The sequence below is a fragment of the Diachasmimorpha longicaudata genome, chromosome 3, assembly GCF_034640455.1.
Source record: "Diachasmimorpha longicaudata isolate KC_UGA_2023 chromosome 3, iyDiaLong2, whole genome shotgun sequence".
Classification (NCBI taxonomy): Eukaryota; Metazoa; Arthropoda; class Insecta; order Hymenoptera; family Braconidae; genus Diachasmimorpha; species Diachasmimorpha longicaudata.
Genome location: NC_087227.1, coordinates 4,079,401 through 4,091,104, shown reverse-complemented (window position 1 = coordinate 4,091,104; position 11,704 = coordinate 4,079,401). Strand labels below are relative to the sequence as shown.

Sequence of the window (11,704 nt, the reverse complement as noted above, 5' to 3'; positions counted from 1 at the left end):
CAAATAACAAAGACATTCTGTCAATATTTTTTTATTAATAATAATGGTAGCACAATCGTATGAAAAAGATCAATCTTACGCGATTGTCATAAAATCTTTTTCGCACTCGATATAAAAAAATTTACAGAAAATTTTTCTTCCTTTTCTTCCACCACTCGTCCTCACAAAATTGTGTATATTTTAATAAGTATGTTTGTTTATATTTCTTCATTGCTTAATGGTGGTTTATGGTGAGAATATTATGTATAGGATATAATACACACGTCCGCAGCTCTGTGGACGGCAAGCCAAGCTTTTTTTGCGGTAGACAAGGGGTAAACAATTTTTTCATTGATTTGTCAACATTTTTGAGATGCGTGAAACAGTTCAGTTTATGATTCTTCGAAAATATCTCGATGACCTCAGGAAATACAGATTCGAATCCAATCTCATCTGGGATAAGTTTGTCTTAAGACTTCTTAAGATCTTATGAAACGCCATTCCATCCTCGCATTTATCAAAACATGACTTTTCCCACTTATAAATTCGCTTTCTAAGGAACATCAGATATAACAGCTGCAAATTGAGTTGAATTTTGTTGAATGATTTCCTTCTCTCTTGAGGTCGAGTAGCTAATTATCAAAGTTTTCTTCTCTTATCGAAAATTCATCACAAAAATTGTACCAGAATTTGCATTCCAACATTTTGGGATTCCGCTGCCACATCAGGTAATAATCGTAATATTTTGGTTCATTATAAATCCGTGATAATACAAATGCAGTAAAGTTTCTTCAAAAATGCAATTTCATTAAAAGATTATATATGCTTTCGGTTTTTTTGGCACCTACGTTCTAATTTCTGAAAATACAAAGCACTCAGCTCATTTCGTGTAAAAATACGAAACATATATTCATCTATATATTTTATAAAACCCTCGAAGGATGAAAAAATTGATAGAAAATTCATTAAAAATGTTCAGTATTTTCCATTCTCTTCGTATTTTCTCTCTTTTTTGTCCCATAGGTTTGTCCCATCGTACTGGCTCATCAGTCTCAGCAGTGTATTATCATAAAATGATTAAAATTGTTGCCTTGAAGTACAGAAATATTTCAGGTTCAATGTGAAGATTATCAAATCTTCAATTTCACCTGAACTGTTGAGTGCGAAAATTTTGTTTTTCGCTTTATTTAGGGTATTTCTCCATTTGGAATAGCTATGGAATCGAAAACGAATCCACTGTCCAGGCAATAAAATTTCCGATTCCAAGATCTAGTTTTAGCTTCATATTCTGCGATAATGACCATAAAAAATTTCAAACTCCAGTTCTAACGTGAAAAAGGCATTTCGTTTGTATCCAAAGAAATTGTGGGGCAAAATGGCCTCACAACCAGGGTTTGGAATCGAAAATTTTCTCAGCTAGCCCCTGGAGTCATCGTCGACTCCCCATCAACAGCCGGTTTCCTGGAAATCCCAAGAAATTATTAAACATGCCATTCATTTAAAAAATAACTGATTTTGCTGCTCCAAGTCACTCTAACCTAAAAACTACCTTTAAAAATCATTATTTGGACTAGATTAAAGTGATTGATGATTCTCTCGGTTCATCTGCAGAAAGCAGTAGAGAATACCGGCTTGTGCCATAACATCAACAGTTCCAGCTGCAAGTGGATCACGGCTCTTTGGATCTGACCTTGAATTATTGGTACCAGGTCTAAGTAAAGTGGGTCCAAAGACAGTGGCAAGATTGTGCAGGGACATTTTATTCTGTCCTTCGTGTTTGTTAACTCTCCTTAGATGTGCGAGTAGAAATTCGATGACTGCTTTATTAACCCCTGGAAGATTATCGTGGACCCTGCGAAGAGCCAGGCCTCTGTTGAGCTCATCAGTTTGGAAGGCCTCAAGGTACGCAGGGTAGAGAGCGTCTGTGAAAAGGGCCTCTGGCATTTCGCGGAGGTAGAGCTTGAGAACTCCAGTTACCGAGTGCACATCGACCTGAGAAGATTTATATTAAAAAAAAATATATGAATATGTAATTTGGTGCTTAAAGGAGGTGAGATGGTGTTTCTGTCGAATTTGAGAGTGAATTTCTGTGGTATCCGGTAGCTCAGTCGGTAACAGTTCCCGGCACGATACTGGAAGAACCGGGTTTGATTCCCGGCTGCGTTAAACCGAAAATTTTTACTCTTTAATTCTACTTCTAATTCTCTTCGAATTATTTGAAAAACCCCTGACATATGAATGCTACAGTACAATTAGTAGCACCGGTAGACCATCTAGATATTTTTCGGGGCTTGAGTGTTTAGCAATTTGGCATGAGTTCGCATATTAATTTCATAATTGTTTGTTAATCGTTCAGTGAAGTCATAGATCATCCCTGTATTGGATTTATTGTGCTGGTAGAACGTCGAAGTTCTGTAACAAGCTCATGTTCGTTGAGTCAATATTCCTTCCTTTGTAAAACGGACTTAAATTGAGAAGAGACAATATACATCAGAAACATACGATGATAAATTAGAAGAAGAAGCTTCGACTCTGGTGATTCATATTCACTTCTTTCAGCTGATTCCGAGTATTGAAGAAGAATTGATTTTAAGAGCCAATGGGATCGCCAATTGGCTTTTCCGTTGAAATAGTTTTCATAATTCATCTATCGACAAAAACCAAACATATGTTGAGAGAATGTGCTTTTACCTCTTTCAATAGTTGTTCAGCCTCGTAAGAATTGCTCTCAAAGGATTTCCTCAGTTTCATGACATCCGAAGCCGATCCCGAAACCCGATAAAGGCCAACTTCACTCATCCCGCGTCGCTCGACTTCCCTCACACAAGCTGTGATGATGAAAGGAACGTCTCGTTTTTCCCTCCTAGAACACCGAAAGATTACTCAAACCACTTGCTAAGGGCCCCACCGAAAAAGAAAATCTGCAACTGACTGGAGAGAGTGGAGATGACCCTCAAGAAGGCAGAAAATAAAAGAGGGAGTGAATGGAAAGGAAAAAGAGGGGTAATGCACATAAATAATTTGAAAAAGGACATGCAAAGAGGGTAACGGTTGCGTATGATTGAACAGAAGAACTTACTTGCAAACCTGTTGAATTTTCGCGCCAAACAGCCCCTGCGGCTTTGCACTAGGTACCCTCCTCAAGGTGACCTCACTCGGAACGAATTTCAATCCGACATCGAGACTCGCAGGGCCAAGATTGAGTCCCCTCTCCACACCATCCCCTTGAAGCCAGCTCCTGCTCAGCCTCTGAGTGCACTTACCCCTCAGCACGCTCTTCCCTCCGCACTCCTCATACAACAAAACCCTGAGGTTCTGGCTCCCCTCGAGCTCCACCACGAAAGTCTCCCCCCAAGTTGGTGCCTGTCCTCTAGCAATTTTGCTCTTAGCCCTCTTGAAGTAGTGCCCATAGCTATCAACTTCCACCACAACGAACAGATCCCCCACCCGCTCCACACCCGGGGGTATCAGTCCTAGAAGCGTGAGATGAAGATCGCCGAGGAGAAGACTCTCATCTCGTCCGGATCGCATCAAGTAAGAGCCCATATCCGTTTGCAGATAAGTTCTGCACGCGGTTACCCACGCTTGTAGCTCATACATGGACAATGGAAGACTTCCTGGGGGCATTCCCCCCTGCTGCAATGCCTCCACCGCCTCGATCCACTGGCCCCGTTCAAACTCACTCGACAAAAAGAACGTGTAACAATTCTGTGTTCTCGCTTGCCTCTGCGACACTCTCATCACCAAATTTGGACTGGCGAGCACTAGCTGAGCCTCAAGTTCCGCAAGTTTCTTCCTGTTTTTCTCCGAGAATCTCTGGGAGCGATTTTTCTTCTCATCGTTTCTCTCCTCCCAGAGTATCTGATCTCTAACGGTGCACGCTTGTGATCGCAACGAGACAACATTCGCTGGAGAATTCTCCCGCGGCTCAATACCATCTTCCGTTACGAGGGCTTCGCTCACAGGTACGTACCACTTCAGCTCAAACGTGAATTTATCCCGTCCCGATGCCTTGTACTTGGCGCAAGCTATGACGTCGTTGAAGAGGAAGAGATGACGGAGTTTTCGGTGGCCGTCTGCAAGCTCCACGATGAACGAGTTCTTCACTAGACGTCTCTGAGCGCGGTCGTGACTAGGGAACATGGATTTTGTCTGGATGATGTTGAACTCGTCCAGGAAGTTACGTGTCATGGCGAGAGCCTCGCTCAACGGTGCGTGATCCGAGTGACTTACGGGCGTATGTTTCAGCAAGTCATGAAGCACTAGGGCATTTTTTTGAACCCGAGCGACGGGTTTGTGCAGAAGATCCTCTAGGGACAGTCCCGGACTCTTCGGAGAACTCTTGAGCCGAATGTCCCGAGTGATATCGCCGAATTGTGAGCTGTTGGTGGAGCACCGGCGCACCGTGTCCGTTGCTCGTGCATAGTTATGCAAAAATGCCCCGTAGAGGTTTATGTTAGAAGCCATGACCTTGAACTGCTCTCCAATGGAGGTCTTCGAGTCCCATTTCTCCAATTTGGAGCGGAGCTCGTCGAGAAATTTGTGGTGGAGGGCGTGGAGTTCCGGAATTTTGTAGAACATCGTTTGGAACTCTTCCTCGGAGATGACGGGTTGTGAGGTCGTCAAGGTCGCTCGAATAGCCTTCATATACTGAAGCATTACGTTGAGGCATTCGACGTAAATCGTTTCGGAATCGACGACAGAGTTGACAATGCATTTCACCATTGATTGGCGGTCGGTGTCGCGATTGTCCGGGTCTTTCGATGGTTTTCGCGGGGTTGTCGGTGTCGGCGATTCAAGGGATCCCTCGGAGAGACTCAAGGGCTCGGCGTCGGAACTACCGGTCTCGTTGTCTGTTGACAGCGCGCGGAGGAGAATCGCTGGTGCTGAGTTCGAGGCTTCATCGTCTTCAGAGTCAATTTGAGCGCGATGTTGAATGAAGTAATCGATATTCACGTAGTTAGACCGGTTTCCTGGTGAATCGGGGAGGGAGGGGGGTCGACGGGGTTGTTTGTCGGGGTTGAGGGGAGGACTTCGCGCGTCAATGTAGACGTACTCGCCGGTTTGGTCGAGGGCCACTGAGTCGTAATAAGGCTCTTCTTCGGAGGCTTCACCATCACCGTCTTCAGCTTCCTCAGTGGACTTTATGGGGAAAACAAAAAGGGGATGTCAGTTTCTTCTGTTTTTTTTAAACTGGAGACTGCGACCTCATATGTTTATGCGTCGGATAGTGCGAAATGTATTTTTAATTGATTTGGTTAATTGATTTTAACCTTCATCGAACTCCGGGTCCGATAAGGGTCAAATAACAAATGAAGTTTTTTGCATTTTACGAGGATTTTATTGTTACAACATAATGTGAATGAATTTAAGACTCGATATTAAACTGGTGGAAAACATTAGAAAATTTTGAAAAAATAAAACATTGGAATTTTTGAAAATTACGTGCATTTTACAATGAATCACTGATTTTTATGAATTTCACACAATTTTTTTATAAAATAGGTTCATCAGAAGTTTACACTACTGCAATTATCTACTGCTGAAAAGTTAAGAAAAACAATATTATTTCATGACATTTTTTAACGCAGTGATTGATGATGAATTTTATTTTATTAAATAATCTGAGCTCTCCAAAAATATGATTGTACAATAAAAAAAAAACGTAGATACAAAAGGGAATATATTTAAAAAGTCGTTTCAATAATCGTAGACAAACAAACCTATAAGGAGAGAATTTCAAATCAATGATTGAAGCTATTCAGTGGCGATTAAATGGTTCTTGTAACAGAAGCCAGTATCTTTCAGATCGTAACTTACTGTGATGCATTATCTGTTCACTATTTTCAAACTTATGTCGCAATCTTCATAAAAAATGCTGTTTAAAAATGGGCAATTTCTACGCTTTTGGTTGCACAATGATAATTTCTCGAGACTCCTGAGTAATGAAACATCAAATTTTAACTGGGAAAAATTTTAGATTATGACGATGAGTCATGATTGAGATAATGTTATCACGTTACAATTGATTACGAGACAAGTGATCACAAATTTCATTACATGGGCAAATGAGAACAAACTATTTCATCACTTCAATAAATTACCATAAGTCCTTCAATCGGAAACTATTTTGAGCACGTGACAATAAGAGAATAACAGCGGTGTTAGAAAGTAGTGAAGTAATTAAGTTCATAACTGCAGCACTACTTATTCGTAAAGACAAGCGTTATTGTGGCGCTATTTATGTCTGAGTGAAAATCATCAAAATGAAAAAAATCGTAAGAGTTAAGTAAAAAGGTCCCTTCCGATTAATTAAGTCAGTTAGGGTATGAAAATAAATCAGTGGCGTAATTAATTGTTCCCCATATTCCAATAACCCAACCTTGAAGCCTTTGGAACCTTGAAGTACGTGAAAAGATGAAAATTTGCATTTTCCACGCGTTATGATACGATGTATAGAACCGGAATGATTCGCAAACAAAAAAAATAATTTTTTAAAATCATTTCTTAAGAGTAACACTACTGAAAAATGTAAAACCATCTAAGGGAACGTTTTGCAATCCACTTAAGCAAACAAAAAATCGCCACCAAGATTAGAAGGAATCGGAGTCAGAACCTGGTTAACTTAGCATGAAATACCCAATATACACGAAATACACTGAATTACTAATAATTTTATATTCTGTAATGTGATGTGATGATTTCTTGATAATCAACTTATTCCATCATTATTTTCTCGTGATCAATGGTCCTGTGATCAATAGTCCTGATGGATTGTCCTGTCATCGACGAAGGCGTGTAATTAACAAGAATTGCATTATCTGATGAACGAAATTATTTCTCTGGGCTAAAAATTGAAACAATATGGAGTGCGAGACGAAAATTTGGAGGAGCGAAAGATTGAATATATTGGATTGTTTGCGACATATTCAAGAAAATCGATTTTGATAGAAAGGGGATTATCTCATGAACTAGTGATCCGATCGAGCCGTTCTTCAATACCAAATATTTCGTTGCCAAGAGGAAATTTTATGCCGATTTCTAAATTGATGAATGCATTTTTCGCAACATGTTCATGTTGACAAACTTTATTTGGATAAAACAGAAAAATTGGAATTTCCCAAAAACTTGATGGGAACGGGTATACATATTTTGATTTGTTGAGATAGAGCACAGTAAGACGAGTATTTTGAGGTGAAAAATTGAAATCGTTTCGATAGTTTTCAAGACATTTGTGAATACCGGTTCAGAAAGAAATGGAAATTTACAAAAAACGGCTGGACCAATCGAGTTGAATTTTATTTTGTGAATTCAACCTTTCTCAGAATAACTTTAGCCCCACATTTCTACCTTTTTCAAATTTTCTATTTCTACGTTGCAAAGCATTTTACATAATTTCCAAGAAAAAATGGACAATTCGAAAATCGTACGATTACAAAGCTTCCATCCGGAAGCAAAAAATTTAAACAACAAATTAAAGTCAGTACCTTCTCATGTCCATCCTTCTCCGGCTCCTCCTTAACATCATTCTCAAGTTTCTCTCGTTTTGAATTGCCCGTAACCTCGATAACAGTTACATAATTACTAGGAATATCCGGATCACTATTTCGCCTAGGATTAGCGAGTATTTTCGCCGGGCTCTTCGGAATTTCAGATTTTGGACGTCGTGAAGAGTATAACGAGGAACTCAATTCGGACACACATTTATCCTGTAGTTTGCTGATGTCCTGACGGACTGGTAGAGGTGGGATCGTCGAATCTGTGGGAGATTCCTCAGGTTTCGATGGCTCCAGGGGATGTCTCTCTGATTGTCGCTGATGGGATGGTGATTCCGGGGGTTTTGGAGCGAGTAGAGAGCCCACAGACTTCTCCGCGAGCTTTTTGTGCTGTTCAACATCTGCAAGGAGTCTTTCCAGGTACTCCACGTAGAATTTTTCCTTCTCTAGTTCTTCCCTCAAGCTTGCAACCTGAAATTGCAGGAAAATATTTATCATAAAGGGTCTGAGTAGACAAATTATTCTGCTAAATATCACAAACTGATCCTTCAAACTGATAGTTTTCAAATTATCATTCGGGATCAAAATCATCTGAAAAAAGGGTGTTATTTAAACCAAAGATTATTGGTCTGAATGTCAGGTATCTCTTCTTGAAATATATTTGATTTGAAAGAAATAAAAGTTATTTAAAATCGCATTTCCCTTTATTTCTCTCAATACTAGGAGTAGCTGATTCCTTTCTATTTAATAGTTTGCTGTCTCCCAGCATTAATTAATTTTTTCCAAAAATTACAATGTTTCTTATGATTCAACACATTATATGAAATAACATGAGTATAATTCAAAGTGAATTGAAATTGAATTTATAAATTTACAAATTGAGCTTATCGTTCGAATGAGTATTTTGTCTATAATGTTAAAGCCCGATTGGATAGAATAATTTATTTGTAATAACTAGTGTTTGTTTTTTATTTTGTATCCGAAACTTTGATACAATGCTGTATCAAGCAGAGATACCCAAAAGTGATGAATCTATACTTAAATAAAGTAAACAAGAAATCAAAATATAGAGTCCGTGCCTTTTAATTTAGATATCAGGATATTTGTAAAAAAAGCAAAAGCAAGGAATGAGCGATTTGGCGGAGGAGGGGGGAAGAGGGGAGGACTATTTTCAGAGCTGAATTCAAAAATAATAAAGCGCCCGAGTCAAAATCATTTTGTTGGTCATGGCTACGATGCTATTTGATGTCATTGCTCCATCTCATGAGGAAAACCTTGGAATTCAAGCTTTTAGGGCTACGGACGAAATTGAGACTGATTTTGGTCTCGTCTGATTTCGTCTCGAAAATTGGAGACGAGGCAGAGACAGGGCTATCACCGGGGGACTATGAGAGGGTGTCGTGCCCTTGAGGGCACATATGAGGACCATTCTCATATTGCTCTCAGTATGTGTGTAGTCCAAATATTAGGAGTTTTCTGAGCCGAAAAATTCCTATAAAAGGCATTTTTGTTTCTATCGCTTATATTAATGTTAAGGAAGAGAAAGACAGCCCCCCACCCCCCAAATTCACCCCGGAAGTATTGCTTATACAACTGGAATTCGCGATGTTATAGTTTTTATTCCATCTCTTGATAAATATGGACAATAGAGAAAAAAAATATGAATACAAAATTATTCCTTATAAAATGACGAACAAAAAATGTCTGAACATTTTTTTTATTATAAAAATCGAATCGAAAATACTAGTGTGAAGCCGCAAACCCAATTTCCCAACTGGTGTGTTGGCCAGTATAGGCCAATTGCTCATTCGTTTGGCACTCCACCATCCAAAAATCATCTGTAAATAATATTCCAATAAGTTCAGACGTGAAATCAGATGGGATGGTACAAAAATTATTTGTAAAAGTCTATACTAGATACCTAGCATGCTTCATTTAATTGTTTTCGTCCCACCATACTTCTTACGGCAAATAAATTTAGATGCAAAACTTATTATTATTATTATGTACCGTTATTCGAAAAGTAGGACCTTCACAGCAATTTCTACCAAAAAGGTATTTCGATGTATTACTGCTGTCATTATTGTTGTAATTTTTATTATTATTACGGGTAAACCCGCCTCCCTCCCCTGCCATCCAAAAAGATGAACAAGGGAACCACAGGTAGAAAAATAGAGTTGAGTGGGAGCGTTTACGGGCTTGTATTTTCCAAACTATGGTCAAAATGAAAAAAAATGTAAAAACCTTTTCCTTGCAGAATTTTATAAGGAATAATTTTGCATTGATTTATTTCTTTGCTGCGAATGATATTTCCGGAGATATCCAGGAAAAACACTGGAACCACAATTGTAATTACTACAACTAGCGAGAGAAACGATAAACCATTTTATGGGATTTACTCGATCAATATAGCAGTTTTCCGCATTTGGCGCCGGGACTAGCAATTAATTAGAGATGAGGCCAAGACGAGATCGTGATCAAGTTGAGATTGTCGTAGAGATTACATTCCTGCTCAGGCCTTTGGCTTGGCAATGGCCAGAAGCCTTTTGAAGTTGGTTTAGAAGATACAACATTTCTCAATTCATCTCATGTTCATCTTCCTCACGGTTATTACAATAATTCGAAATTTGAGAGTCAAACCAATTGCATTACCTCTGCGTCGTGATTTTGAGTAATATCGCCGAATCTAAGTGAGATAGCGATATTTTCGTAATAACATTTGTTGCACGACTCAATTGGCCCCAGCAAAAAGGTCATACGAAGAGATTTGCTATCTTTCCTAGATTTCGAGATATTTATCAAAGACTGATCAATAGTCAATAATGACTTATCTCATTTTACTCCATCGCTGATAAATTTACTATTTTAAAATGTAATTTAGTTATTCCAAGTTATGGATATCGTTATTCTAGTTTCGAGACAGGTCTACGCTCTTTCTGTTCTGAATAAAATCAAAGGGTAGATCAAGAGTACTCTCGTCTAAAATTGAGATTCATAACTATTTCCCCAGAATTAACATCAACTCTAAAAACTAGAAAACTAAACACGTCAATCCCGTCAACACCAAATCAAATCCAAAACCTCTGACTGTGAAGCTCATCTCCAGCCCTGTAAAATGACCCCTGACTCTCAAAAATTTCCCGTCGAGGGCCAGGAAATTCACAAATAATCCGAAGCCTTGCAAACGAAGTGCATAATTCATACTCTCGAGGAACCAAACACTCATGATCTCTAATCATTCTTCATCATTACCTTTTGCTTGTGTTTTATCAAATTCGCCCTCACATCCTCTTCCCACGCGGCAGGAAGTGCAGAGTCTGGAAATCTCTCCACCCAAACCCTCTGAAAATCTCCAAAAACACTCATTCTACCTCAAAATAATCTCTCAACCCCTGAGTAAACCACATATCAATCTGCAATATTAATCTCTGGGTGTCTATCGATGTTCTCGTGATGATAATGATAGGCTCTTCAAGTAGTTGAGTCACTCACTAATTCCCCCCTCTCATCAACAACGCTTCATCCGACAGTCCACTAATAGAAGAAGCCCCAATGTTTGCAATAATTCATCTGATAAAATTGATGATTAAAATTGAAACTTCACTTAGTCCTCACAAATATCAACGAGTCCACTTGCGGAAATCCGCTCATAACCGACATAGGCACTTCACTGCACCCCAAACCACCCCGAGAAGCATCGCAGGGGTCTCGGATTTTTTTGCTAATCTTTTCCACACCTTCATCGTAATATAAGTTTAATTAGGAACTGTTTTTTACAAAAATTCCAGAGAGTTGAGGATAAAGGGCGGTTCTGCGGGAGGTTTGCCGATTTCCAGCAACTTTCCAGTGGTATATTGTCTCTGATATCCACGAAGAATTAAGGTATGGTTTAGGGAGGTATTGTCGAGTGAAAAACAGGGCACAAGGTCTCGCAAGCGTCACGAGGGCGCGCGGCGGTCATTTTCATCTTCCCCTCAACTCCTGGTCATCCCCACTCTTCTAAAGTGTTCGGTGCTACTGAGATTATTTTTTTTAATCCAAAATGATTTTAAAAAGTACAGAAAAATGTAAAAAAATTTTTTACAAAGAAGAAAATAAAGGGAAAATGGAAAAATAATAAGAGTCATTGTTCTTTCTTGTTTAATTGACTATCCCTTTTCCCGTGATTTTCCCACTCATTCCCGCGAATTAGTGAACTATTTGATAATGAAATATAGAATAATCTATTT

At 39.1% G+C, this 11,704-nt stretch overlaps 1 protein-coding gene across 2 annotated transcripts; it reads right to left on the bottom strand.

Annotated features, from left to right (window-relative positions):
• Positions 1-15: 15 nt before the first annotated feature.
• LOC135160975 (active breakpoint cluster region-related protein) lies at positions 16-11,396 on the bottom strand. 2 transcript variants are annotated; one of them, XM_064118189.1, is made up of 6 exons: positions 10,728-11,396; positions 7,467-7,946; positions 3,059-5,121; positions 2,671-2,842; positions 1,529-1,971; positions 16-1,440 (listed from the first exon to the last, which is right to left on the bottom strand). In XM_064118189.1, the coding sequence occupies exons 1-5, from the start codon at positions 10,839-10,841 to the stop codon at positions 1,555-1,557; spliced, it is 3,246 nt and encodes a 1,081-aa protein (XP_063974259.1). In that variant the 5' UTR covers positions 10,842-11,396; the 3' UTR covers positions 16-1,440; positions 1,529-1,554. The 2 variants fall into 2 exon arrangements, with proteins under 2 accessions (XP_063974259.1, XP_063974258.1); XM_064118188.1 differs by having other exon boundaries at positions 16-1,971.
• Positions 11,397-11,704: the final 308 nt, after the last annotated feature.

Bases quoted from the DNA above. Each gene is read 5' to 3' on its own strand.
- LOC135160975 (XM_064118188.1), bottom strand. From the start codon at position 10,841: ATGAGTGTTTTTGGAGATTTTCAGAGGGTTTGGGTGGAGAGATTTCCA. The intron at 7,947-10,727 runs GTAATGATGAAG...CTGCAATTTCAG, and splicing joins TGATAAAACACAAGCAAAAG to GTTGCAAGCTTGAGGGAAGA. The intron at 2,843-3,058 runs GTAAGTTCTTCT...TCGGTGTTCTAG, and splicing joins AAAATTCAACAGGTTTGCAA to GAGGGAAAAACGAGACGTTC.